Source organism: Oncorhynchus mykiss, unplaced genomic scaffold (assembly GCF_057628025.1).
Source record: "Oncorhynchus mykiss isolate SJ-2025 unplaced genomic scaffold, ASM5762802v1 scaffold93, whole genome shotgun sequence".
NCBI lineage: Eukaryota > Metazoa > Chordata > Actinopteri > Salmoniformes > Salmonidae > Oncorhynchus > Oncorhynchus mykiss.
In genome coordinates, this window is record NW_028322092.1 from 1,781,337 (window position 1) to 1,803,967 (window position 22,631).

At 49.6% G+C, this 22,631-nt stretch overlaps 2 protein-coding genes and 1 non-coding gene across 5 annotated transcripts in view; 2 read left to right on the plus strand and 1 right to left on the minus strand.

Moving 5' to 3' along the window:
• LOC149970163 (ribonucleases P/MRP protein subunit POP1-like) overlaps window positions 1-5,780 on the plus strand; it is a 49,829-nt gene extending 44,049 nt beyond the window's left edge. Inside the window, exon 15 of the mRNA XM_090228635.1 lies at window positions 1,484-5,780. Coding sequence (XP_090084761.1) covers window positions 1,484-2,303 — 820 coding nt within the window. The 3' untranslated portion in view covers window positions 2,304-5,780. The remainder of the gene's footprint in view (window positions 1-1,483) is intronic.
• A 5,069-nt stretch (window positions 5,781-10,849) lies between these two features.
• LOC149970164 (U2 spliceosomal RNA) lies at window positions 10,850-11,040 on the plus strand. The gene has a single exon (XR_016493778.1). It is a non-coding gene; the product is annotated as a U2 spliceosomal RNA (small nuclear RNA).
• A 1,371-nt stretch (window positions 11,041-12,411) lies between these two features.
• The window catches only part of LOC149970165 (NIPA-like protein 2), a 54,452-nt gene continuing 44,232 nt past the window's right edge, over window positions 12,412-22,631 (minus strand). For 2 of the 3 annotated variants that reach the window (XM_090228567.1, XM_090228569.1), the window contains 6 exons: window positions 21,900-21,996; window positions 21,591-21,726; window positions 20,004-20,092; window positions 16,027-16,090; window positions 14,868-14,965; window positions 12,412-12,983 (listed from right to left, as the gene is read on the minus strand). In XM_090228567.1, coding sequence (XP_090084693.1) covers window positions 12,877-12,983; window positions 14,868-14,965; window positions 16,027-16,090; window positions 20,004-20,092; window positions 21,591-21,726; window positions 21,900-21,996 — 591 coding nt within the window. In that variant the 3' untranslated portion in view covers window positions 12,412-12,876. Of the gene's footprint in view, window positions 12,984-14,867; window positions 14,966-16,026; window positions 16,091-19,953; window positions 20,093-21,590; window positions 21,727-21,899; window positions 21,997-22,631 lie in introns of all 3 variants that reach the window. The other variant, XR_016493775.1, reaches the window with a different exon arrangement.

Sequence of the window (22,631 nt, forward strand, 5' to 3'; positions counted from 1 at the left end):
CTTCAGCCTTAGACCAAATAGAGTCCTGAATCTGTAGCGCTTCAGCCTTAGACCGAATAGAGTCCTGAATCTCACTAGAAAGTGTTTTTCATTACCTCTAATATTAGTTTAATCCTCTCCTCTGCATAACTTATAGTATTCATTCATAATGTTTTAATAATTGCATTTCACATTTTATGAAACCCCTATTGTTGTTTTAATAATGACTTGTCCTTTTCCGCCCACAGTGTAGCGTAGTGTCTGACAGATCTGATGCATACCCCCTCCCAGCATACCTTTCATGATGAGAACATAACCCCTCCCCAGCATACCTTTCATGATGAGAACATAACCCCTCCCCAGCCTACCTTTCATGATGAGAACATAACCCCTCCCAGCATGCCTTTCATGATGAGAACATAACCCCTCCCCAGCATGCCTTTCATGATGAGAACATAACCCCTCCCCAGCCTACCTTACATGATGAGAACATAACCCCTCCCCAGCATACCTTTCATGATGAGAACATAACCCCTCCCCAGCCTACCTTACATGATGAGAACATAACCCCTCCCCAGCATGCCTTTCATGATGAGAACATAACCCCTCCCCAGCATACCTTTCATGATGATAACATAACCCCTTCCCAGCATACCTTTCATGATGAGAACCCTTCCCCAGCATGCCTTTCATGATGAGAACCCCTCCCCAGCATACCTTTCATGATGAGAACATACCCCCTCCCCAGCATACCTTTCATGATGAGAACATACCCCCTCCCCAGCCTACCTTTCATGATGAGAACATACCCCCTCCCCAGCATACCTTTCATGATGAGAACATAACCCCTCCCCAGCATACCTTTCATGATGAGAACATACCCCCTCCCCAGCCTACCTTTCATGATGAGAACATACCCCCTCCCCAGCATGCCTTTCATGATGAGAACATACCCCCTCCCCAGCATGCCTTTCATGATGAGAACATAACCCCTCCCCAGCATGCCTTTCATGATGAGAACATAACCCCTCCCCAGCATACCTTTCATGATGAGAACATAACCCCTCCCAGCATGCCTTTCATGATGAGAACATAACCCCTTCCCAGCATACCTTTCATGATGAGAACCCTTCCCTAGCATGCCTTTCATGATGAGAACCCTTCCCCAGCATACCTTTCATGATGGTAACATCCAGACCCAAATAACTGCAGAGAGATTATCCTCCTAAAATCAGCAGTTTGTAGAGTAATGGCTGACTTCATGAGCTCAGATTGTGTTTTTACTGCGCTTTGGCTGAATCCATTATTTTTTTTTGGTGCTGGGAATCACTGGAGGGTTTTTAAAAAACAACGGTTCATACCTTTTTAAGACCACTTTGTTGGTCCACTGAGGATAGAAAATGGTTTTCCTAGAAGTAGTGGCTGTATTTTATAAACCCTGAGCCACGATTGGGTTCCGCAGCTTAAACACTGAACCCTAATTGGTTGTCTCTGTGTTCAACAGGAACAGGAAGTCTCTAAGGCAGCTGTCCGCTTGGTGTCGCCCCACATCCTCTAAATGTCAGAGGGCACGTAACCCGGGATCAACACCACAGCTCAACCGTAACGTTGCAGCGTCTCTCCTCTCGGCACACGGTGGCAGCAGCCTGGTGTGGATCCGTCTCTCCCTCGTCACCAAGGGCCAACCGGAGCAGCACGCCCTGGTGTGTGTCCCCACCGCAGAGGACCTCCAGCTGGTACGTAAGGAGCCGGGCTGCACAGGGCCCCAGGAGCCTCTCCACACTGACCACTTCAAGAGCCGCGTCAAACGGCCACGCAAGAAGGACCACAACAAACCTGGAACCACCTCCTCTTCCTCCACCAAGCCTGAAAACAAGCAGTCTGACCCTGCCTCTACCTCGGTCCCTGGTGTCAACCCTGGTCCTGATCCTAGCTCCTCATCTAGCCTCACCAACCCTTCTTCCTCCGCCAAGCAGTCTGACCCTGCCTCTACCTCAGTCCCTAGTGTCAACCCTGGTCCTGATCCTAGCTCCTCATCCAGCCTCACCAACCCCTCTTCCTCCTGTACCTCAGCCCTGACTCTGGGTCTCTGGCCGGAGCCCCTTCCCAGCGTCACCTCCCACTGCTCCAGGGTGACTCTGGGCTGGGTGACCCAGGGGGACTTCTCCCTGTCGGCTGGCTGTGGAGAGGCTCTGGGGCTCCTCAGCCTTACTGGTCTCATACACACCCTGCTCAGACAGCCTGACGGCCAGAGAGGACTGGTGCTGCTACGGAACCCCGGGTCACTGCAGTACCGATTCGCTAAGATCAACATAGAGGTCTGAGGAGTACTGCAGGTTCAATCCCATATCACAACAGTACTGCTTCCCTAAGATCAACATAGAGGTCTGAGGAGTACTGCAGGTTCAATCCCATATCACAACAGTACCGTTTCTCTATGTAAAGCCACAGACTGTGTTCTGAATAAAACACTGTGCCTAGTGCGAGTCCCTTCACCCCAACACCTGTTAGGGGTACTAGATATGAAATAAAACACTGTGCCTAGTGTGAGTCCCTTCACCCCAACCCCCGTTAGGGGTACTAGATATGAAATAAAACACCCTGTTAGGGGTACTAGATATGAAATAAAACACCCTGTTAGGGGTACTAGATATGAAATAAAACACCCTGTTAGGGGTACTAGATATGAAATAAAACACCCTGTTAGGGGTACTAGATATGAAATAAAACACTGTGCCTAGTGTGAGTCCCTTCACCCCAACCCCTGTTAGGGGTACTAGATATGAAATAAAACACTGTGCCTAGTGTGAGTCCCTTCACCCCAACCCCCGTTAGGGGTACTAGATATGAAATAAAACACTGTGCCTAGTGTGAGTCCCTTCACCCCAACCCCTGTTAGGGGTACTAGATATGAAATGCCTGGCATGCACACACAACATTACACACATTGAATGACACATTGTTTGAGTGGAATAAATTCCCTGTAAGGTTTTCTGGGATTTTTTCATTTGAGTTGAAATGACAGTTATTTTTTTTTAGTTCAATATTGTTTTCACCGAAGGGACTGCCTTCAGATTGTCACTGGGTGTGTACCGGTTCTGTAGAGAAGACACCAGTCTGTACCGGTTCTGTAGAGAAGACACCAGTCTGTACCGGCTCTGTAGAGAAGACACCAGTCTGTACTGGTTCTGTAGAGAAGACACCAGTCTGTACCGGTTCTGTAGAGAAGACACCAGTCTGTACCGGCTCTGTAGAGAAGACACCAGTCTGTACCGGCTCTGTAGAGAAGACACCAGTCTGTACCGGTTCTGTAGAGAAGACACCAGTCTGTACCGGTTCTGTAGAGAAGACACCAGTCTGTACCGGTTCTGTAGAGAAGACACCAGTCTGTACCGGTTCTGTAGAGAAGACACCAGTCTGTACCGGTTCTGTAGAGAAGACACCAGTCTGTACCGGTTCTGTAGAGAAGACACCAGTCTGTACCGGTTCTGTAGAGAAGACACCAGTCTGTACCGGTTCTGTAGAGAAGACACCAGTCTGTACCGGCTCTGTAGAGAAGACACCAGTCTGTACCGGCTCTGTAGAGAAGACACCAGTCTGTACCGGCTCTGTAGAGAAGACACCAGTCTGTACCGGCTCTGTAGAGAAGACACCAGTCTGTACCGGTTCTGTAGAGAAGACACCAGTCTGTACCGGCTCTGTAGAGAAGACACCAGTCTGTACCGGCTCTGTAGAGAAGACACCAGTCTGTACCGGCTCTGTAGAGAAGACACCAGTCTGTACCGGCTCTGTAGAGAAGACACCAGTCTGTACCGGTTCTGTAGAGAAGACACCAGTCTGTACCGGTTCTGTAGAGAAGACACCAGTCTGTACCGGTTCTGTAGAGAAGACACCAGTCTGTACCGGTTCTGTAGAGAAGACACCAGTCTGTACCGGTTCTGTAGAGAAGACACCAGTCTGTACCGGCTCTGTAGAGAAGACACCAGTCTGTACCGGTTCTGTAGAGAAGACACCAGTCTGTACCGGTTCTGTAGAGAAGACACCAGTCTGTACCGGCTCTGTAGAGAAGACACCAGTCTGTACCGGTTCTGTAGAGAAGACACCAGTCTGTACCGGTTCTGTAGAGAAGACACCAGTCTGTACCGGCTCTGTAGAGAAGACACCAGTCTGTACCGGCTCTGTAGAGAAGACACCAGTCTGTACCGGTTCTGTAGAGAAGACACCAGTCTGTACCGGTTCTGTAGAGAAGACACCAGTCTGTACCGGTTCTGTAGAGAAGACACCAGTCTGTACCGGCTCTGTAGAGAAGACACCAGTCTGTACCGGTTCTGTAGAGAAGACACCAGTCTGTACCGGTTCTGTAGAGAAGACACCAGTCTGTACCGGTTCTGTAGAGAAGACACCAGTCTGTACCGGTTCTGTAGAGAAGACACCAGTCTGTACCGGCTCTGTAGAGAAGACACCAGTCTGTACCGGCTCTGTAGAGAAGACACCAGTCTGTACCGGCTCTGTAGAGAAGACACCAGTCTGTACCGGTTCTGTAGAGAAGACACCAGTCTGTACCGGTTCTGTAGAGAAGACACCAGTCTGTACCGGCTCTGTAGAGAAGACACCAGTCTGTACCGGTTCTGTAGAGAAGACACCAGTCTGTACCGGTTCTGTAGAGAAGACACCAGTCTGTACCGGTTCTGTAGAGAAGACACCAGTCTGTACCGGTTCTGTAGAGAAGACACCAGTCTGTACCGGTTCTGTAGAGAAGACACCAGTCTGTACCGGTTCTGTAGAGAAGACACCAGTCTGTACCGGTTCTGTAGAGAAGACACCAGTCTGTACCGGCTCTGTAGAGAAGACACCAGTCTGTACCGGCTCTGTAGAGAAGACACCAGTCTGTACCGGTTCTGTAGAGAAGACACCAGTCTGTACCGGTTCTGTAGAGAAGACACCAGTCTGTACCGGTTCTGTAGAGAAGACACCAGTCTGTACCGGCTCTGTAGAGAAGACACCAGTCTGTACCGGTTCTGTAGAGAAGACACCAGTCTGTACCGGTTCTGTAGAGAAGACACCAGTCTGTACCGGCTCTGTAGAGAAGACACCAGTCTGTACCGGCTCTGTAGAGAAGACACCAGTCTGTACCGGCTCTGTAGAGAAGACACCAGTCTGTACCGGCTCTGTAGAGAAGACACCAGTCTGTACCGGTTCTGTAGAGAAGACACCAGTCTGTACCGGCTCTGTAGAGAAGACACCAGTCTGTACCGGTTCTGTAGAGAAGACACCAGTCTGTACCGGTTCTGTAGAGAAGACACCAGTCTGTACCGGCTCTGTAGAGAAGACACCAGTCTGTACCGGTTCTGTAGAGAAGACACCAGTCTGTACCGGCTCTGTAGAGAAGACACCAGTCTGTACCGGTTCTGTAGAGAAGACACCAGTCTGTACTGGCTCTGTAGAGAAGACACCAGTCTGTACCGGTTCTGTAGAGAAGACACCAGTCTGTACCGGCTCTGTAGAGAAGACACCAGTCTGTACCGGCTCTGTAGAGAAGACACCAGTCTGTACCGGCTCTGTAGAGAAGACACCAGTCTGTACCGGTTCTGTAGAGAAGACACCAGTCTGTACCGGCTCTGTAGAGAAGACACCAGTCTGTACCGGTTCTGTAGAGAAGACACCAGTCTGTACTGGTTCTGTAGAGAAGACACCACTCATTCTTTGGTTTGCCTCGATTCCCATTTTTGTGAAAACAGATCTTTGTTTGGATTTGAGAGCTTGAGTTGAAATGGTTGACAATAAAAATCCCTCTACTCCAATCTGAGTTACCTAAAGTCTATTCCCTGTCAAACACTGTGTTAGTTACTGTATAGTGTAGCCTGGCCTGCACAGCGATCGCTACTGTTTACTGCACATGGTAGTTGTCTTGCTAACGGTGTGTAGCCTGGCCTGCACAGCGTTCGCTACTGTTTACTGCACATGGTAGTTGTCTAGCTAACGGTGTGTAGCCTGGCCTGCACAGCGTTCGCTACTGTTTACTGCACATGGTAGTTGTCTAGCTAACGGTGTGTAGCCTGGCCTGCACAGCGTTCGCTACTGTTTACTGCACATGGTAGTTGTCTTGCTAACGGTGTGTAGCCTGGCCTGCACAGCGTTCGCTACTGTTTACTGCACATGGTAGTTGTCTAGCTAACGGTGTGTAGCCTGGCCTGCACAGCGTTCGCTACTGTTTACTGCACATGGTAGTTGTCTAGCTAACGGTGTGTAGCCTGGCCTGCACAGCGTTCGCTACTGTTTACTGCACATGGTAGTTGTCTTGCTAACGGTGTGTAGCCTGGCCTGCACAGCGTTCGCTACTGTTTACTGCACATGGTAGTTGTCTTGCTAACGGTGTGTAGCCTAGCCTGCACAGCGATAGCTACTGTTTACTGCACATGGTAGTTGTCTAGCTAACGGTGTGTAGCCTAGCCTGCACAGCGATAGCTACTGTTTACTGCACATGGTAGTTGTCTAGTGAGACCTAGTTAGCTAGCTAACCGCCGTGTAGCCTAGCCTGCACAGCGATAGCTACTGTTTACTGCACATGGTAGTTGTCTAGCTAACGGTGTGTAGCCTAGCCTGCACAGCGATAGCTACTGTTTACTGCACATGGTAGTTGTCTAGTGAGACCTAGTTAGCTAGCTAACCGGCGTGTAGCCTAGCCTGCACAGCGATAGCTACTGTTTACTGCACATGGTAGTTGTCTAGTGAGACCTAGTTAGCTAGCTAACCGGTGTGTAGCCTAGCCTGCACAGCGATAGCTACTGTTTACTGCACATGGTAGCAGTAAGTGACGTGTGCCAGAACACGCCCCTTATTTTGAAATTGATGAGCTGATTTGCTATAATTTTATATATTTTTTAATATTTTTCCCCCATTTTAAATATTCAAGCATAATTTAAAATTCATTACATAGGCCTCAATTAAATATACTTAATGGTCGATATCCTGAAAGGCATCTACCAAATAAAATGTATTATTATTATTGACTATAGTTTTAGGTTCACCCCCCCCCCCCGTTCACAAAAATGGTTCGCTCCTACAGACAGTGAGTCACGTGGCCTGCTATAAAAAGCAGGCAGACCGGCCATTCAGTTACTGTTCGATTGAGCAAAACGAGTGACCCAAGCGATTTTGAGCGTGCTGTGATCGTCGGCCGGCCGGCCGGCCTCCTGGGCTATTCACGCGTGACAGTGTCTGGGGTTTACCGAGAACGCTACGACAAACAAACAACATCCAGTCAGAGGCAGTCCTGTGGGTGAAAACATCTCGGTAATGAGGTCGGCAGTCCTGTGGGTGACAACATCTCATTAATGAGAGGGAGGCAGTCCTGTGGGTGACAACATCTCATTAATGAGAGGGAGGCAGTCCTGTGGGTGACAACATCTCATTAATGAGAGGGAGGCAGTCCTGTGGGTGACAACAGCTCATTAATGAAAGGTCAGCAGTCCTGTGGGTGACAACAGCTCATTAATGAGAGGGAGGCAGTCCTGTGGGTGACAACATCTCATTAATGAGAGGGAGGCAGTCCTGTGGGTGACAACATCTCATTAATGAGAGGGAGGCAGTCCTGTGGGTGACAACATCTCGGTAATGAGAGGGAGGCAGTCCTGTGGGTGACAACATCTCGGTAATGAGAGGGAGGCAGTCCTGTGGGTGACAACAGCTCATTAATGAGGTCGGCAGTCCTGTGGGTGACAACATCTCATTAATGAGAGGGAGGCAGTCCTGTGGGTGACAACATCTCATTAATGAGAGGGAGGCAGTCCTGTGGGTGACAACATCTCATTAATGAGAGGGAGGCAGTCCTGTGGGTGACAACATCTCATTAATGAGAGGGAGGCAGTCCTGTGGGTGACAACATCTCATTAATGAGGTCGGCAGTCCTGTGGGTGACAACATCTCGGTAATGAGGTCAGCAGTCCTGTGGGTGACAACATCTCATTAATGAGAGGGAGGCAGTCCTGTGGGTGACAACATCTCATTAATGAGAGGGAGGCAGTCCTGTGGGTGACAACATCTCATTAATGAGAGGGAGGCAGTCCTGTGGGTGACAACATCTCATTAATGAGAGGGAGGCAGTCCTGTGGGTGACAACATCTCATTAATGAGAGGGAGGCAGTCCTGTGGGTGACAACATCTCATTAATGAGAGGGAGGCAGTCCTGTGGGTGACAACATCTCATTGATGAGAGGGAGGCAGTCCTGTGGGTGACAACATCTCATTGATGAGAGGGAGGCAGTCCTGTGGGTGACAACAGCTCATTAATGAGAGGGAGGCAGTCCTGTGGGTGACAACATCTCATTAATGAGAGGGAGGCAGTCCTGTGGGTGACAACATCTCATTAATGAGGTCGGCAGTTCTGTGGGTGAAAACAGCTCATTAATGAGGTCAGCAGTCCTGTGGGTGACAACATCTCGGTAATGAGGTCGGCAGTCCTGTGGGTGAAACATCTCGGTAATGAGGTCGGCAGTCCTGTGGGTGAAAACATCTCGGTAATGAGAGGTCAGCAGTCCTGTGGGTGACAACATCTCGGTAATGAGAGGTCAGCAGTCCTGTGGGTGAAACATCTCGGTAATGAGGTCGGCAGTCCTGTGGGTGAAAACATCTCGGTAATGAGGTCGGCAGTTCTGTGGGTGACAGCAGCAGTCCTGTGGGTGACAACATCTCGGTAATGAGGTCGGCAGTCCTGTGGGTGACAACATCTCGGTAATGAGGTCGGCAGTTCTGTGGGTGACAACAGCAGTCCTGTGGGTGACAACATCTCGGTAATGTGGGTGACAACATCTCGGTAATGAGGTCGGCAGTTCTGTGGGTGAAAACAGCTCATTAATGAGAGGTCAGCAGTCCTGTGGGTGACAACATCTCGGTAATGAGGTCGGCAGTCCTGTGGGTGACAACATCTCATTAATGAGAGGTCGGCAGTCCTGTGGGTGACAACATCTCGGTAATGAGAGGGAGGCAGTCCTGTGGGTGACAACATCTCGGTAATGAGGTCGGCAGTTCTGTGGGTGAAAACAGCTCATTGATGAGAGGTCAGCAGTCCTGTGGGTGACAACATCTCGGTAATGAGGTCGGCAGTTCTGTGGGTGAAAACAGATCATTGATGAGAGGTCGGCAGTTCTGTGGGTGAAAACAGCTCATTGATGAGAGGTCAGCAGTCCTGTGGGTGAAAACAGCTCATTAATGAGAGGTCGGCAGTCCTGTGGGTGAAACAGCTCATTAATGAGAGGTCGGCAGTCCTGTGTGTGAAAACAGCTCATTAATGAGAGGTCGGCAGTCCTGTGGGTGACAACAGCTCGGTGATGAGAGGTCGGCAGTCCTGTGGGTGACAACAGCTCATTGATGAGAGGCTGGACAGTCCTGTGGGTGACAACAGCTTGGTGATGAGAGGTCCAAGGAGAAAGGCAAGAATCGTGCAAGCGGATGAGGTGGGACCGCTCGCCACGGAGGTTGCTCGACCTTCCGTTCGTGCACTCAACGTAGCGGTGGCCCACCTCCGGGCACTTCATGCAGACGACCTTCTGACAGACGTCTGCAAGGTGGCCATGTTCACCACACTTACGGCACAGCTTGGGCTGGTCCTGGTAGTGAACATGGCCCCTGTTCTCTCCGAGGACTATGGTGGATGGGATGGCTTTCAACCCACCATAGCCCCCAGGGTCCTCCCTTTGCTGGACAGTGACCCTCCAGGCCCCTGTCCAGATCCCATCGAGGTCTTTTACCTGGATCAGAAGACCCTTCACGTTGCAGTACCTGCCCAGCCATACTGCAACGTCCTCCGGCTGTACGGTTTCATTGTACATACGGACAATAACGGTTTTAATGCTATTATCCGTCAGCTTGGTCACCTCAAACATCGCTGTGAGGGACCCCTGGGTGTTCAGGGCGTTCTGGAGTTTCCCCCAGAACTCCCTCAGGAAGCTGGCGTTGGCAAAGCTGACATCGATTAAATGTGGTTAATGTAGGGCTCATTAAATGTGGTTAATGTAGGGATCATTAAATGTGGTTAATGTAGGGCTCATTAAATGTGGTTAATGTAGGGCTCATTCAATGTGGTTAATGTAGGGCTCATTCAATGTGGTTAATGTAGGGCTCATTAAATGTGGAAACTACCAGGTTATTTATTATCCTATAATACAGGGGAAATATTCAACTTTAATGCGCATACAGGTTGATTCACAAGACACCAATCAAGTAACTTACATATATTGTATCTTCATTAGGCCTAATGGCATTTTATGAAGTTAGTTATAGTGACTGAGTAAGTCTAAAAAAGAGAGGCTATTTTTATTGGTCACGTTATTTTCGTTGACGATGTCTTGAAGTCAAGGGGTTCAATATTGAAATGCATTTTTCTGTACCACACAGGACAACCACAGGACAACTAGGAAAAAGCGACGGTCGGTGGAACTCTGGCACCACCAAGTGGACAATTGCTTCAGTTCGTTTGTGGCAGCAACGCTACCAGATATACTTGATACAAGATTAAATGTTACGTCAACATTATTATCTCCAAATTGCCCCCCCCCCCCCCCCACCCCACACACACGTAATAAATTATTATTCCAATTTAGCTGTTGATCTGGTTTTAACTTAACAACTCTTTCTCTCATTTCTGATTGGAGGGCGGACGACCACGTGTTCTTAGAACCTACAAATGTGTTACATTGTAACAGTCAAACGTGGTCATTCCTGGCGTTGATCAACTCCCCCTCCATGTCACCATTTATTGAAAGCATTCTATTTTTTATGGAAAACAAAAAGCATACAGAGCTCATTGTGACGTAAACATATTCGAATTTGACGTGTCGGAGAACGGCGACTTCGTCCCGAAACCATTGTGGGTATCGCTTCTCGGCCTTTTGGCTAAGATCAAGTGTAGTATCTGTTCTTATCAGTTTAATATCTGATACGTCCCCTATCTGGGGACCATATATTAAATTGATTTTTGGAATAGGGAGATGGAATAGGGGCTTGCTCCGTCCACTCCACGCATCGACCTGGTATTGCAGTACCTCCAGGAACGGTGCACCCCCTTTCATTGTAAAGAGAAATCATTTCGTTGATATATATTGGATTTTCACATTGAGCAACTTCATTTCAATGTCAGTGTGCTACATAGTGCTGGTCAAATCGGTCACCGTTTTACTGACTACGATAGCTGTTGGGAATGGGGTGCGTTCATCTTATAATCAGGCTGTTCTGGAGGCAGAGGTACTCACTTTGTTTATATGCAGAAACTCTGTAATACTGTTGAGATACTATTATAGAAGAGGAACAGGAACTCCAATACTGTTGAGATAATATTCTAGAAGAGGAACAGGAACTCTGTAATACTGTTGAGATAATATTCTAGAAGAGGAACAGGAACTCTGTAATACTGTTGAGATAATATTCTAGAAGAGGAACAGGAACTCTGTAATACTGTTGAGATAATACGGGGTATTATCAGGTGCCAGGAGCACCTGTTTGAATGTGTCAAGAACTGCAACGGTGCTGGGTTTTTCCCCGCTCAACAGTCATTGAAGTCATTGGAGTCAACATGGGCCAGCATCTTCGTGGAACGCTGTCGACACCTAGAGTCCATGCCCCGACCGTCAAGAGTGTCTGTTTTGTACACTGTGTCCATTGTGTCATTCACATTTAAGTCATTTAGCGTCGTACTGGTCCCCCGTTGGGAATCGAACCACGGCAAGGCAAGTGCCCTGCTCTACCAACTGAGCCACACAGGACCCCCATTCCTCTCTACATCACACCTGCTGTTACTAGACTATTATATTGTGCCTTCCTGTATTCTACTGATGCTAAAATGTTTCCTATTCTACCGAGACTTTTACGTTATTCTCCTATTTGTATCTATTATTGTTGTTGTGAAGTAGGAGCCTGCAGTAAGCATTTCAGTGGACGATATATCCCGTACATACGACTAATAAAACTCAGCTGGCTTTCTACTCTCATGTGTTTTTATTTTTTTTATTACCAAGATAAATTCTCTAACATTGACAGATCATTTTTACTTTTAAGTCAAAATAAAACGAGTGTTTTTCTTACCGATATACCTTTGCTTAAGTTCATTGTCATAAAATGGAGGTGAGGGGTTGAAGACGTTAGCTCAGCCTTACCTGTCAGTTGAACTGTATTACACCACTGCTCTTTAAAATGCAAGTCAGAAAACGACGTTTTGATTTGAAAAAAGGGTGAAGCTGTAGTTGTCATATTAAAATGTCTGTGGAGTCCTGAGGCCATCCTCCCCGAAGCCTGGTCCGTATTCATTAGCTTAAAACAAAGAACGTCTGACGTTTATTAAAAAACACCTCACATTTAAATGGTAATTCTTGTCGCGACCAGTAGAGTGCGCTGGTGCACCTCCTTTACCAGCCAGGAGTTTCTTGGGAGCTCGAGAAACACTTTAAATATCACATTCCAGTTTATTAACAAATCAATGATTGAAACCATCTCATCAGAAATTCGATCCAACAGTTGCGTTCGTATTAACAGAGAATATCAGGTGGTTCCTCCAGACAGCCACCTCCTTGAGAATTAAATTACGTTTTATTTGTGTCTGTAGTGCATTTGGGTTCGATCCTGAGACGTCTCCTCAGTATCTGTAGCACCTGAGTTCAATTCCCTGACAATTGTAACTTTCCCAAAGATGTCCAGGTTTTTCCCAGAAATCCTGCTTCTGGCAAGTCTCCTGGAATCAGGAGCGAGTTAGAAGATACTAGGATTTCTGGAAAATCTGGGGAATTTTTTGCTAATGGAGACAGTGCTCTCACTTTGTCCCTGTAGTCAGTCAGTCTGGCAACCCAGGAGAGAGATGTGTAGTGTTGACACAGGTAGTCTCTGTACACAGACAGACAGGTGTGGCTGATATTAGGAGTCGTCCTGTGGGCCAGGTTTGTTACACATGAGTTTAGCTGCCAGAGATCCGTACGCGTTGCTTTTAGCCTCCGGCTGGACCTTGTCTTTACATTTTCTCCCTGTAGCAGAGACAAGAGACATATAGATCATTAGAGAGGTGGTCTACATTCACCACGTTGTTCTGTTACTGGGGATAATGCACATTCATGTTCTGTTGCTGGGGATAATGCACATTCACCATGTTATTCTGTTGCTGGGGGTAATGCACATTCACCATGTTATTCTGTTGCTGGGGGTAATGTACATTCACCATGTTATTCTGCTGCTGGGGATAATGGACATTCACCATGTTATTCTACAGCTGGGGATAATGTACATTCATGTTCTGTTGCTGGGGATAATGTACATTCACCATGTTATTCTACTGCTGGGGATAATGTACATTCACCATGTTATTCTACTGCTGGGGATAATGGACATTCACCATGTTATTCTGTTGCTGGGGATAATGCACATTCACCATGTTATTCTACAGCTGGGGATAATGGACATTCATGTTATTCTGTTGCTGGGGATAATGGACATTCACCATGTTATTCTGCTGCTGGGGATAATGTACATTCATCATGTTATTCTACTGCTGGGGATAATGGACATTCACCATGTTATTCTGTTGCTGGGGATAATGGACATTCACCATGTTATTCTACAGCTGGGGATAATGGACATTCACCATGTTATTCTACAGCTGGGGATAATGTACATTCATCATGTTATTCTACTGCTGGGGATAATGGACATTCACCATGTTATTCTGCTGCTGGGGATAATGGACATTCATCATGTTATTCTGCTGCTGGGGATAATGGACATTCACCATGTTATTCTACAGCTGGGGATAATGTACATTCATGTTCTGTTGCTGGGGATAATGTACATTCACCATGTTATTCTACTGCTGGGGATAATGTACATTCATGTTCTGTTGCTGGGGATAATGTACATTCACCATGTTATTCTACTGATGGGGATAATGCACATTCACCATGTTATTCTACTGATGGGGTTAATGGACATTCATGTTATTCTGTTGCTGGGGATAATGCACATTCACCATGTTATTCTACAGCTGGGGATAATGCACATTCACCATGTTATTCTACTGCTGGGGATAATGGACATTCACCATGTTATTCTGTTGCTGGGGATAATGCACATTCACCGTGTTATTCTGCTGCTGGGGATAATGTACATTCACCATGTTATTCTGCTGCTGGGGATAATGTACATTCATCATGTTATTCTGCTGCTGGGGATAATGTACATTCATGTTCTGTTGCTGGGGCTAATGTACATTCACCATGTTATTCTGCTGCTGGGGATAATGTACATTCACCATGTTATTCTGCTGCTGGGGATAATGTACATTCATCATGTTATTCTGCTGCTGGGGATAATGTACATTCATGTTCTGTTGCTGGGGATAATGTACATTCACCATGTTATTCTGCTGCTGGGGATAATGTACATTCACCATGTTATTCTACTGCTGGGGATAATGCACATTCACCATGTTATTCTGCTGCTGGGGATAATGTACATTCACCATGTTATTCTGCTGCTGGGGATAATGCACATTCACCATGTTATTCTACAGCTGGGGATAATGTACATTCACCATGTTATTCTACAGCTGGGGATAATGCACATTCATGTTATTCTGCTGCTGGGGATAATGCACATTCACCGTGTTATTCTGTTACCGGGATTATGCACATTCACCACGGTGTTTCTGGTACCCCTGCTACGTGTGGTTAGCTGAGGCCAAACCAGTAATACCATGTTAAAATATCACAGAGAATTACCTGCTTCAAATGCAACTTGTTTAGGCAAAAAAAGATGGTTGATTTGTGTTTCCTTGTAGAAATCTAGTCTTGGATATTAAATCAAGATGTTTCAAATGCTCTCATCCATTTCTATTTGTTGCAGGAGTATATAGTTACCTGGTATTTTCCCCATGGCTATGAAGGTTATGTTTTCAGTCTTGATCTTGGGTCTGTCTCTGGCTATCAGGAAGACTCCAATGAATGAGAGCAGGCAGCTGGAAGAGTTCAGAGAGAAGGTTATGTTCAGATATCACTCTAAAATCAAGGAGTTGGAATCACAGTGTTTACAATTTTGGTGTCATCTGAACCCTCAAGAGTGATACGGTCTCTGGAGTTCATTGGGACGGTGTACTAAACTCCACTAAGAGTTCATTGGGACGGTGTACTAAACTCCACTGAGAGTTCATTGGGACGGTGTACTAAACTCCACTAAGAGTAACCAGATACAGGGACTGAAAAGAGTATCCACAGCCCCTACTCAAGGCCCCTACTCTGAGCGTCAAGGCCCTTACTCTGAGCGTCAAGGCCCCTACTCTGAGCGTCAAGGCCCCTACTCTGAGCGTCAAGGCCCCTACTCTGAGCGTCAAGGCCCCTACTCTGAGCGTCAAGGCCCCTACTCTGAGCGTCAAGGCCCCTACTCTGAGCGTCAAGGCCCCTACTCTGAGCGTCAAGGCCCCTACTCTGAGCGTCAAGGCCCCTACTCTGAGCGTCAAGGCCCCTACTCTGAGCGTCAAGGCCCCTACTCTGAGCGTCAAGGCCCCTACTCTGAGCGTCAAGGCCCCTACTCTGAGCGTCAAGGCCCCTACTCTGAGCGTCAAGGCCCCTACTCTGAGCGTCAAGGCCCCTACTCTGAGAGTCAAGGCCCCTACTCTGAGCGCCAAGGCCCCTACTCTGAGCGCCAAGGCCCCTACTCTGAGCGCCAAGGCCCCTACTCTGAGCGCCAAGGCCCCTACTCTGAGCGCCAAGGCCCCTACTCTGAGCGCCAAGGCCCCTACTCTGAGCGCCAAGGCCCCTACTCTGAGCGCCAAGGCCCCTACTCTGAGCGCCAAGGCCCCTACTCTGAGCGCCAAGGCCCCTACTCTGAGCGCCAAGGCCCCTACTCTGAGCGCCAAGGCCCCTACTCTGAGCGCCAAGGCCCCTACTCTGAGCGCCAAGGCCCCTACTCTGAGCGCCAAGGCCCCTACTCAGAGGGAACGTCAAGGCCTGTATTCAGGTGGAACGTCATGGCCTGTATTCTTAAAAAGACAGTACTAATGGGGTTTTGCATACTACTTACCCAAAGAGAAACATTAAAATATTGAGCAAAGCCAAGCCCTGGAATTCCTGGTAAAATACTATTCCTGCAAAAGAAAAGTAGTTTAACACCAAGCCAAAACAACAACAACAACAACAACAACAACAACAACACAGAGAGAGAGAGGCAGAGGGAGAGATGCAGAGAGGCAGAGGGAGAGATGCAGAGGGAGAGAGAGAGAGATGCAGAGGGAGGCAGAGGGAGGGAGGGAGAGGGAGGGAGAGGGAGGGAGAGGGAGGGAGGCAGGGAGAGGGAGAGGCAGAGGGAGGCAGAGAGAGGGAGAGGCAGAGAGAGGGAGAGGGAGGCAGAGGGAGAGGGAGGCAGAGGGAGGGAGGGGGAGGCAGAGGGAGGGAGGGAGAGGGAGAGAGAGGCAGAGGGAGGCAGAGGGAGGGAGGGAGAGGGAGGGAGAGGGAGAGAGAGGGAGGGAGAGGCAGAGGGAGGCAGAGAGAGGGAGAGGCAGAGAGAGGGAGAGGGAGGCAGAGGGAGGGAGGGGGAGGGAGGGAGAGGGAGAGAGAGGGAGAGGCAGAGGGAGGCAGAGGGAGGGAGGGAGAGGGAGGGAGAGGGAGAGGCAGAGGGAGGCAGAGGGAGGCAGAGAGAGGGAGAGGCAGAGAGAGGGAGAGGCAGAGGGAGGCAGAGGGAGGGAGAGGGAGGGAGAGGGAGAGAGAGGCAGGGAGAGGGAGAGAGAGGCAGGGAGAGGGAGAGAGAGGCAGAGAGAGGCAGAGGGACAGGGAGGCAGCTGTCCATATCTGGAGGATAAACTAATTAGTATGGAGCACCAGACCATGAAACATTTTGGGATGCGTCCCCAAATGCCATCCGTGTCTTTATTTAGTGCCCTACTTTTGACCAGGACCCATAGGAAGTAGTGTACTAGCTAGGGAATAGGGTGTCATTTGGCATGCAAGTCTCTGGCTCTTTTAGGTTTTCAGTGGAGTTGCACGGAGTTAGCCTGGCAGAGTCACAGAACAACAAAAATAAGTCCTCCTAGAGCGCCATGAGCCAAGTAAAGCCCCCTCCCGGCCAAACCCTCCCCTAACCCCGGACGACGCTGGGCCAAACCCTTCCTTAACCCCGGACGACGCTGGGCCAAACCCTCCCGTAACCAGGACGACGCTGGGCCAAACCCTCCCCTAACCCCGGACGACGCTGGGCCAAACCCTCCCGTAACCAGGACGACGCTGGGCCAAACCCTCCCCTAACCCCGGACGACGCTGGGCCAAACCCTCCCCTAACCCGGACGACGCTGGGCCAAACCCTCCCGTAACCAGGACGACGCTGGGCCAAACCCTCCCCTAACCCCGGACGACGCTGGGCCAAACCCTCCCCTAACCCCGGACGACGCTGGGCCAAACCCTCCCGTAACCAGGACGACGCTGGGCCAAACCCTCCCCTAACCCCGGACGACGCTGGGCCAAACCCTCCCCTAACCCCGGACGACGCTGGGCCAAACTCTCCCCTAACCAGGACGACGCTGGGCCAAACTCTCCCCTAACCCCGGACGACGCTGGGCCAAACCCTCCCCTAACCCCGGACGACGCTGGGCCAAACCCTCCCCTAACCCGGACGACGCTGGGCCAAACCCTCCCCTAAGCCAGACGACGCTGGGCCAAACCCTCCCCTAACCCGGACGACGCTGGGCCAAACCCTCCCCTAACCCCGGACGACGCTGGGCCAAACCCTCCCCTAAGCCAGACGACGCTGGGCCAAACCCTCCCCTAACCCGGACGACGCTGGGCCAAACCCTCCCCTAACCCCGGACGACGCTGGGCCAAACCCTCCCCTAACCCCGGACGACGCTGGGCCAAACCCTCCCCTAACCCCGGACGACACTGGGCCAAACCCTCCCCTAACCCGGACGACGCTGGGCCAAACCCTCCCGTAACCAGGACGACGCTGGGCCAAACCCTCCCCTAACCCCGGACGACGCTGGGCCAAACCCTCCCCTAACCCCGGACGACGCTGGGCCAAACCCTCCCGTAACCAGGACGACGCTGGGCCAAACCCTCCCGTAACCAGGACGACGCTGGGCCAAACCCTCCCCTAACCCCGGACGACGCTGGGCCAAACCCTCCCCTAACCCCGGACTACGCTGGGCCAAACCCTCCCCTAACCCCGGACTACGCTGGGCCAAACTCTCCCCTAACCAGGACGACGCTGGGCCAAACTCTCCCCTAACCCCGGACGACGCTGGGCCAAACCCTCCCCTAACCCCGGACGACGCTGGGCCAAACTCTCCCCTAACCAGGACGACGCTGGGCCAAACTCTCCCCTAACCCCGGACGACGCTGGGCCAAACCCTCCCCTAACCCCGGACGACGCTGGGCCAAACCCTCCCCTAACCCCGGACGACGCTGGGCCAAACCCTCCCCTAACCCCGGACGACGCTGGGCCAATTGTGTGCCGCCATATGGGACTCCCGGTCACGGCCAGTTGTTAAACAGCCTGGGATCGAACCCCAGGCTGTAGTGACGCTGTGCCACTCGGGAGGCCGCAAGACTGAGTGATTCTGTTGGACCTTTTTGAAGAGACAGCAGTGATTCTAGAGTCCCCAGAGAGAAAGAGGAATGGATAGAGACAGTGAGAGGGAGAAAGGGGGATGGAGAGAGACAGAAAGGAGGGGCAGAGACAGTGAGAAAGGAAAAAGCAGACAAAGAAATGGTTCCCTAGTTCACGTCAGTGAGTCACCAACACTGAGCGTGTTACCCATAGACTTCTGATGTTATCCCAGCAGAGCTATAGGAACCAAAACATTTATTTTATTTTTTCCAACAGAGCTCATCTCAACTGGAATAGTCACAGAGGGAAATCTGAGCTGGAATAGTCACAGAGGGAAATCTGAGCTGGAATAGTCCCAGAGGGAAATCTGAGCTGGAATAGTCCCAGAGGGAAATCTGAGCTGGAATAGTCCCAGAGGGAAATCTGAGCTGGAATAGTCCCAGAGGGAAATCTGAGCTGGAATAGTCCCAGAGGGAAATCTGAGCTGGAATAGTCACAGAGGGAAATCTGAGCTGGAATAGTCCCAGAGGGAAATCTGAGCTGGAATAGTCACAGAGGGAAATCTGAGCTGGAATAGTCCCAGATGGGAGAGATGGATGGGTGATAACAGTCAATGCTGGTGTCTGTTGATAGATGATAACAATGGAATAATGTCAAGCTCAGGGATCCCCCTAGATCTCCTTGGGCGTCCCAAATGGCACCCTATTCCCTATATAGTGCACTATTTTTAACAAGGGCCCCATAAGGCTCTGGTCGAGAGTAGTTGGCCATTTCCATCCAAAACAATTAATTGAAAGCCACGCCCCCACTAAGCCACACCTCCAATATAATTTCCTTTTCGAGTGAATTGTAGAGTTGGTTGTTGAACTCGTTAATTTTAAGTCCTGTGGACTTCAAGTGAGTTCCTAGGTGTAGAATATAATTGGAATTAAATTAACTCTTTAGGACAATTACATTATATATATCATAAGGCCTTAGTTTTATCCTAACACAGCGGTGTTAGGAAACTCCTGGTTTACAAGTCACATGATGCTGGCTTGATGTGTAATTCCTATTGGAATCCAGCCAGAGTTAGGTTGTTAATGAAGCGCTAGGTAACACTGGCAGATTAACACTGGGTAACACTGGCAGATTAACACTGGGTAACACTGGCCAATTAGCTGTAAATGGCAGAGTAACACTGGCCAATTAGCTGTAAATGGAAGATTAACACTGGGTAACACTGGCCAATTAGCTGTAAATGGCAGAGTAACACTGGCCAATTAGCTGTAAATGGAAGATTAACACTGGGTAACACTGACCAATTAGCTGTAAATGGCAGATTAACACTGGCCAATTAGCTGTAAATGGCAGATTAACACTGGGTAACACTGGCCAATTAGTGCTGCTCAGAGTTCTGGTTAAACAACGTACCTGCGGTAATGGCACTGGCCAATTAGCTGAGTTCTGGTTAAACAACGTACCTGCGGTAATGGCACTGGCAGTGAAGAACACAAAGTTGATGGGGACGACCTCCGTGGCAGCAAACACCTTCATGGCTTGATTAAGGAACCTGAGAACAGCGAAGGTTAAAGAGAGGCCTCTGAGGGCCATGTGAATGATATGACCATCATACTACCGGAGCATCATCCCATCACACAGTGGATTCATCCATCACACGGTGGATTCATCCATCACACGGTGGATTCATCCATCACACGGTGGATTCATCCATCACACGGTGGACTCATCCATCATACTACTGGAGCATTATCCCATCACACGGTGGATTCATCCATCACACGGTGGATTCATCCATCACACGGTGGATTCATCCATCACACGGTGGATTCATCCATCACACGGTGGATTCATCCATCATAATACCGTGGATTCATCCGTCATACTACCGGAGCATCATCCCATCACACAGTGGATTCATCCACCATACTACCGGAGCTTCATCCGATCACACAGTGGATTCATCCACCATAATACCGTGGATTCATCCCATCACACAGTGGATTCATCCATCACACGGTGGACTCATCCATCATACTACCGGAGCATCATCCCATCACACAGTGGATTCATCCATCATAATACCGGAGCTTCATCCCATCACACAGTGGATTCATCCATCACACGGTGGATTCATCCATCATACTACCGGCGCTTCATCCCATAACACAGTGGAATCATCCATCACACGGTGGATTCATCCATCATACTACCGGAGCATCATCCCATCACACGGTGGACTCATCCATCATACTACCAGAGCATCATCCCATCACACAGTGGATTCATCCACCATACTACCGGAGCTTCATCCATCATAATACCGTGGATTCATCCATCATACTACCGGAGCATCATCCCATCACACAGTGGATTCATCCACCATACTACCGGAGCTTCATCCATCATAATACCGTGGATTCATCCATCATACTACCGGAGCATCATCCCATCACACAGTGGATTCATCCATCATAATACCGGAGCATCATCCCATCACACCGTGGGTTCATCCATCATAATACCGGAGCTTCATCCCATCACACAGTGGATTCATCCATCACACGGTGGATTCATCCATCATACTACCGGCGCTTCATCCCATAACACAGTGGAATCATCCATCACACGGTGGATTCATCCATCATACTACCGGCGCTTCATCCCATAACACAGTGGATTCATCCATCATACTACCGGAGCATCATCCCATAACACAGTGGAATCATCCATCATACTACCGGAGCTTCATCCCATCACACCGTGGATTCATCCATCATAATACCGGAGCTTCATCCCATCACACAGTGGGTTCATCCATCATACTACCGGAGCTTCATCCCATCACACAGTGGGTTCATCCATCACACTACCGGAGCTTCATCCCATCACACCGTGGATTCATCCATCATACTACTGGAGCTTCACCCCATCACAGTTCTGCTCTGACAAGATCACAACGTCCAATACATTTTTACACTTCACATTTACTTCAATACTCTGTAGAAATGAATCTGCTGTCAGGGGAAGTGGAGAAACATTGGACTTACTTTATCTGGAAGGCACAGGAGGCCACCATGACCACCACCATGACGTAGAAGATGGGGTAGGTGAGCTGGAGATCTCCCTTTATGGACTCCGTGATCATCCCAGACACAGCTTTGACGGAGATCACCGTCAGCGAGGCTAAAACAACAGGGACAACGTGACTATTTCCTGGAGTAATGCATCCCATTCTGAAACGTGATAACCATGATCCCCCATAGAGTCTGTCAGAGTTCTTACCCAGCAGAGCCACCAGCAGCATCACTATGGTTATGTGCTTGATACCCACCCATAGAGTCTGTCAGAGTTCTTACCCAGCAGAGCCACCAGCAGCATCACTATGGTTATATGCTTGATATTCCTCCTCTTGTACAAATAGAGCAGGATAGAAAACACTATGACCTCTAGAAACTGGAGAGAGCGAGAGGGAAGGAGAGAGAGAGGGAAGGAGAGAGAAGGAGAGAGGGAAGGAGAGAGAGAAGGAGAGAGGGAAGGAGAGAGGGAAGGAGAGGGAAGGAGAGAAGAGAGTGGGAAGGAGAGAAGGAGAGAGTGGGAAGGAGAGAAGGAGAGAGAGGGAAGGAGAGAAGGAGAGAGAGGGAAGGAGAGAAGGAGAGAGAGGGAAGGAGAGAAGGAGAGAGAGGGAAGGAGAGAGAGGGAAGGAGAGAGAGGGAAGGAGAGAAGGAGAGAGAGGGAAGGAGAGAGAGGGAAGGAGAGAGAGGGAGATGATAAAAAACGTCAACATCAATAATACTGAACTGGTTTCCATAAACAGTCCATCTCAAAGCTTCACAGTGATAACCTCCCCTCCCCCTCTCTCCCCCCCTCTCCCTCCCCCCTACCCCTCTCTCTCTCCCTCCCCCCTACCCCTCTCGCTCTCCCTCCCCCCTACCCCTCTCGCTCCCCCTCCCCTACCCCTCTCGCTCTCCCTCCCCTACCCCTCTCGCTCCCCTACCCCTCTCGCTCTCCCTCCCCTCCCCCTCTCCCTCCCCTCCCCCTCTCCCTCCCCTCCCCCTCTCTCCCCCCTACCCCCCTCTCCCTCCCCCCTC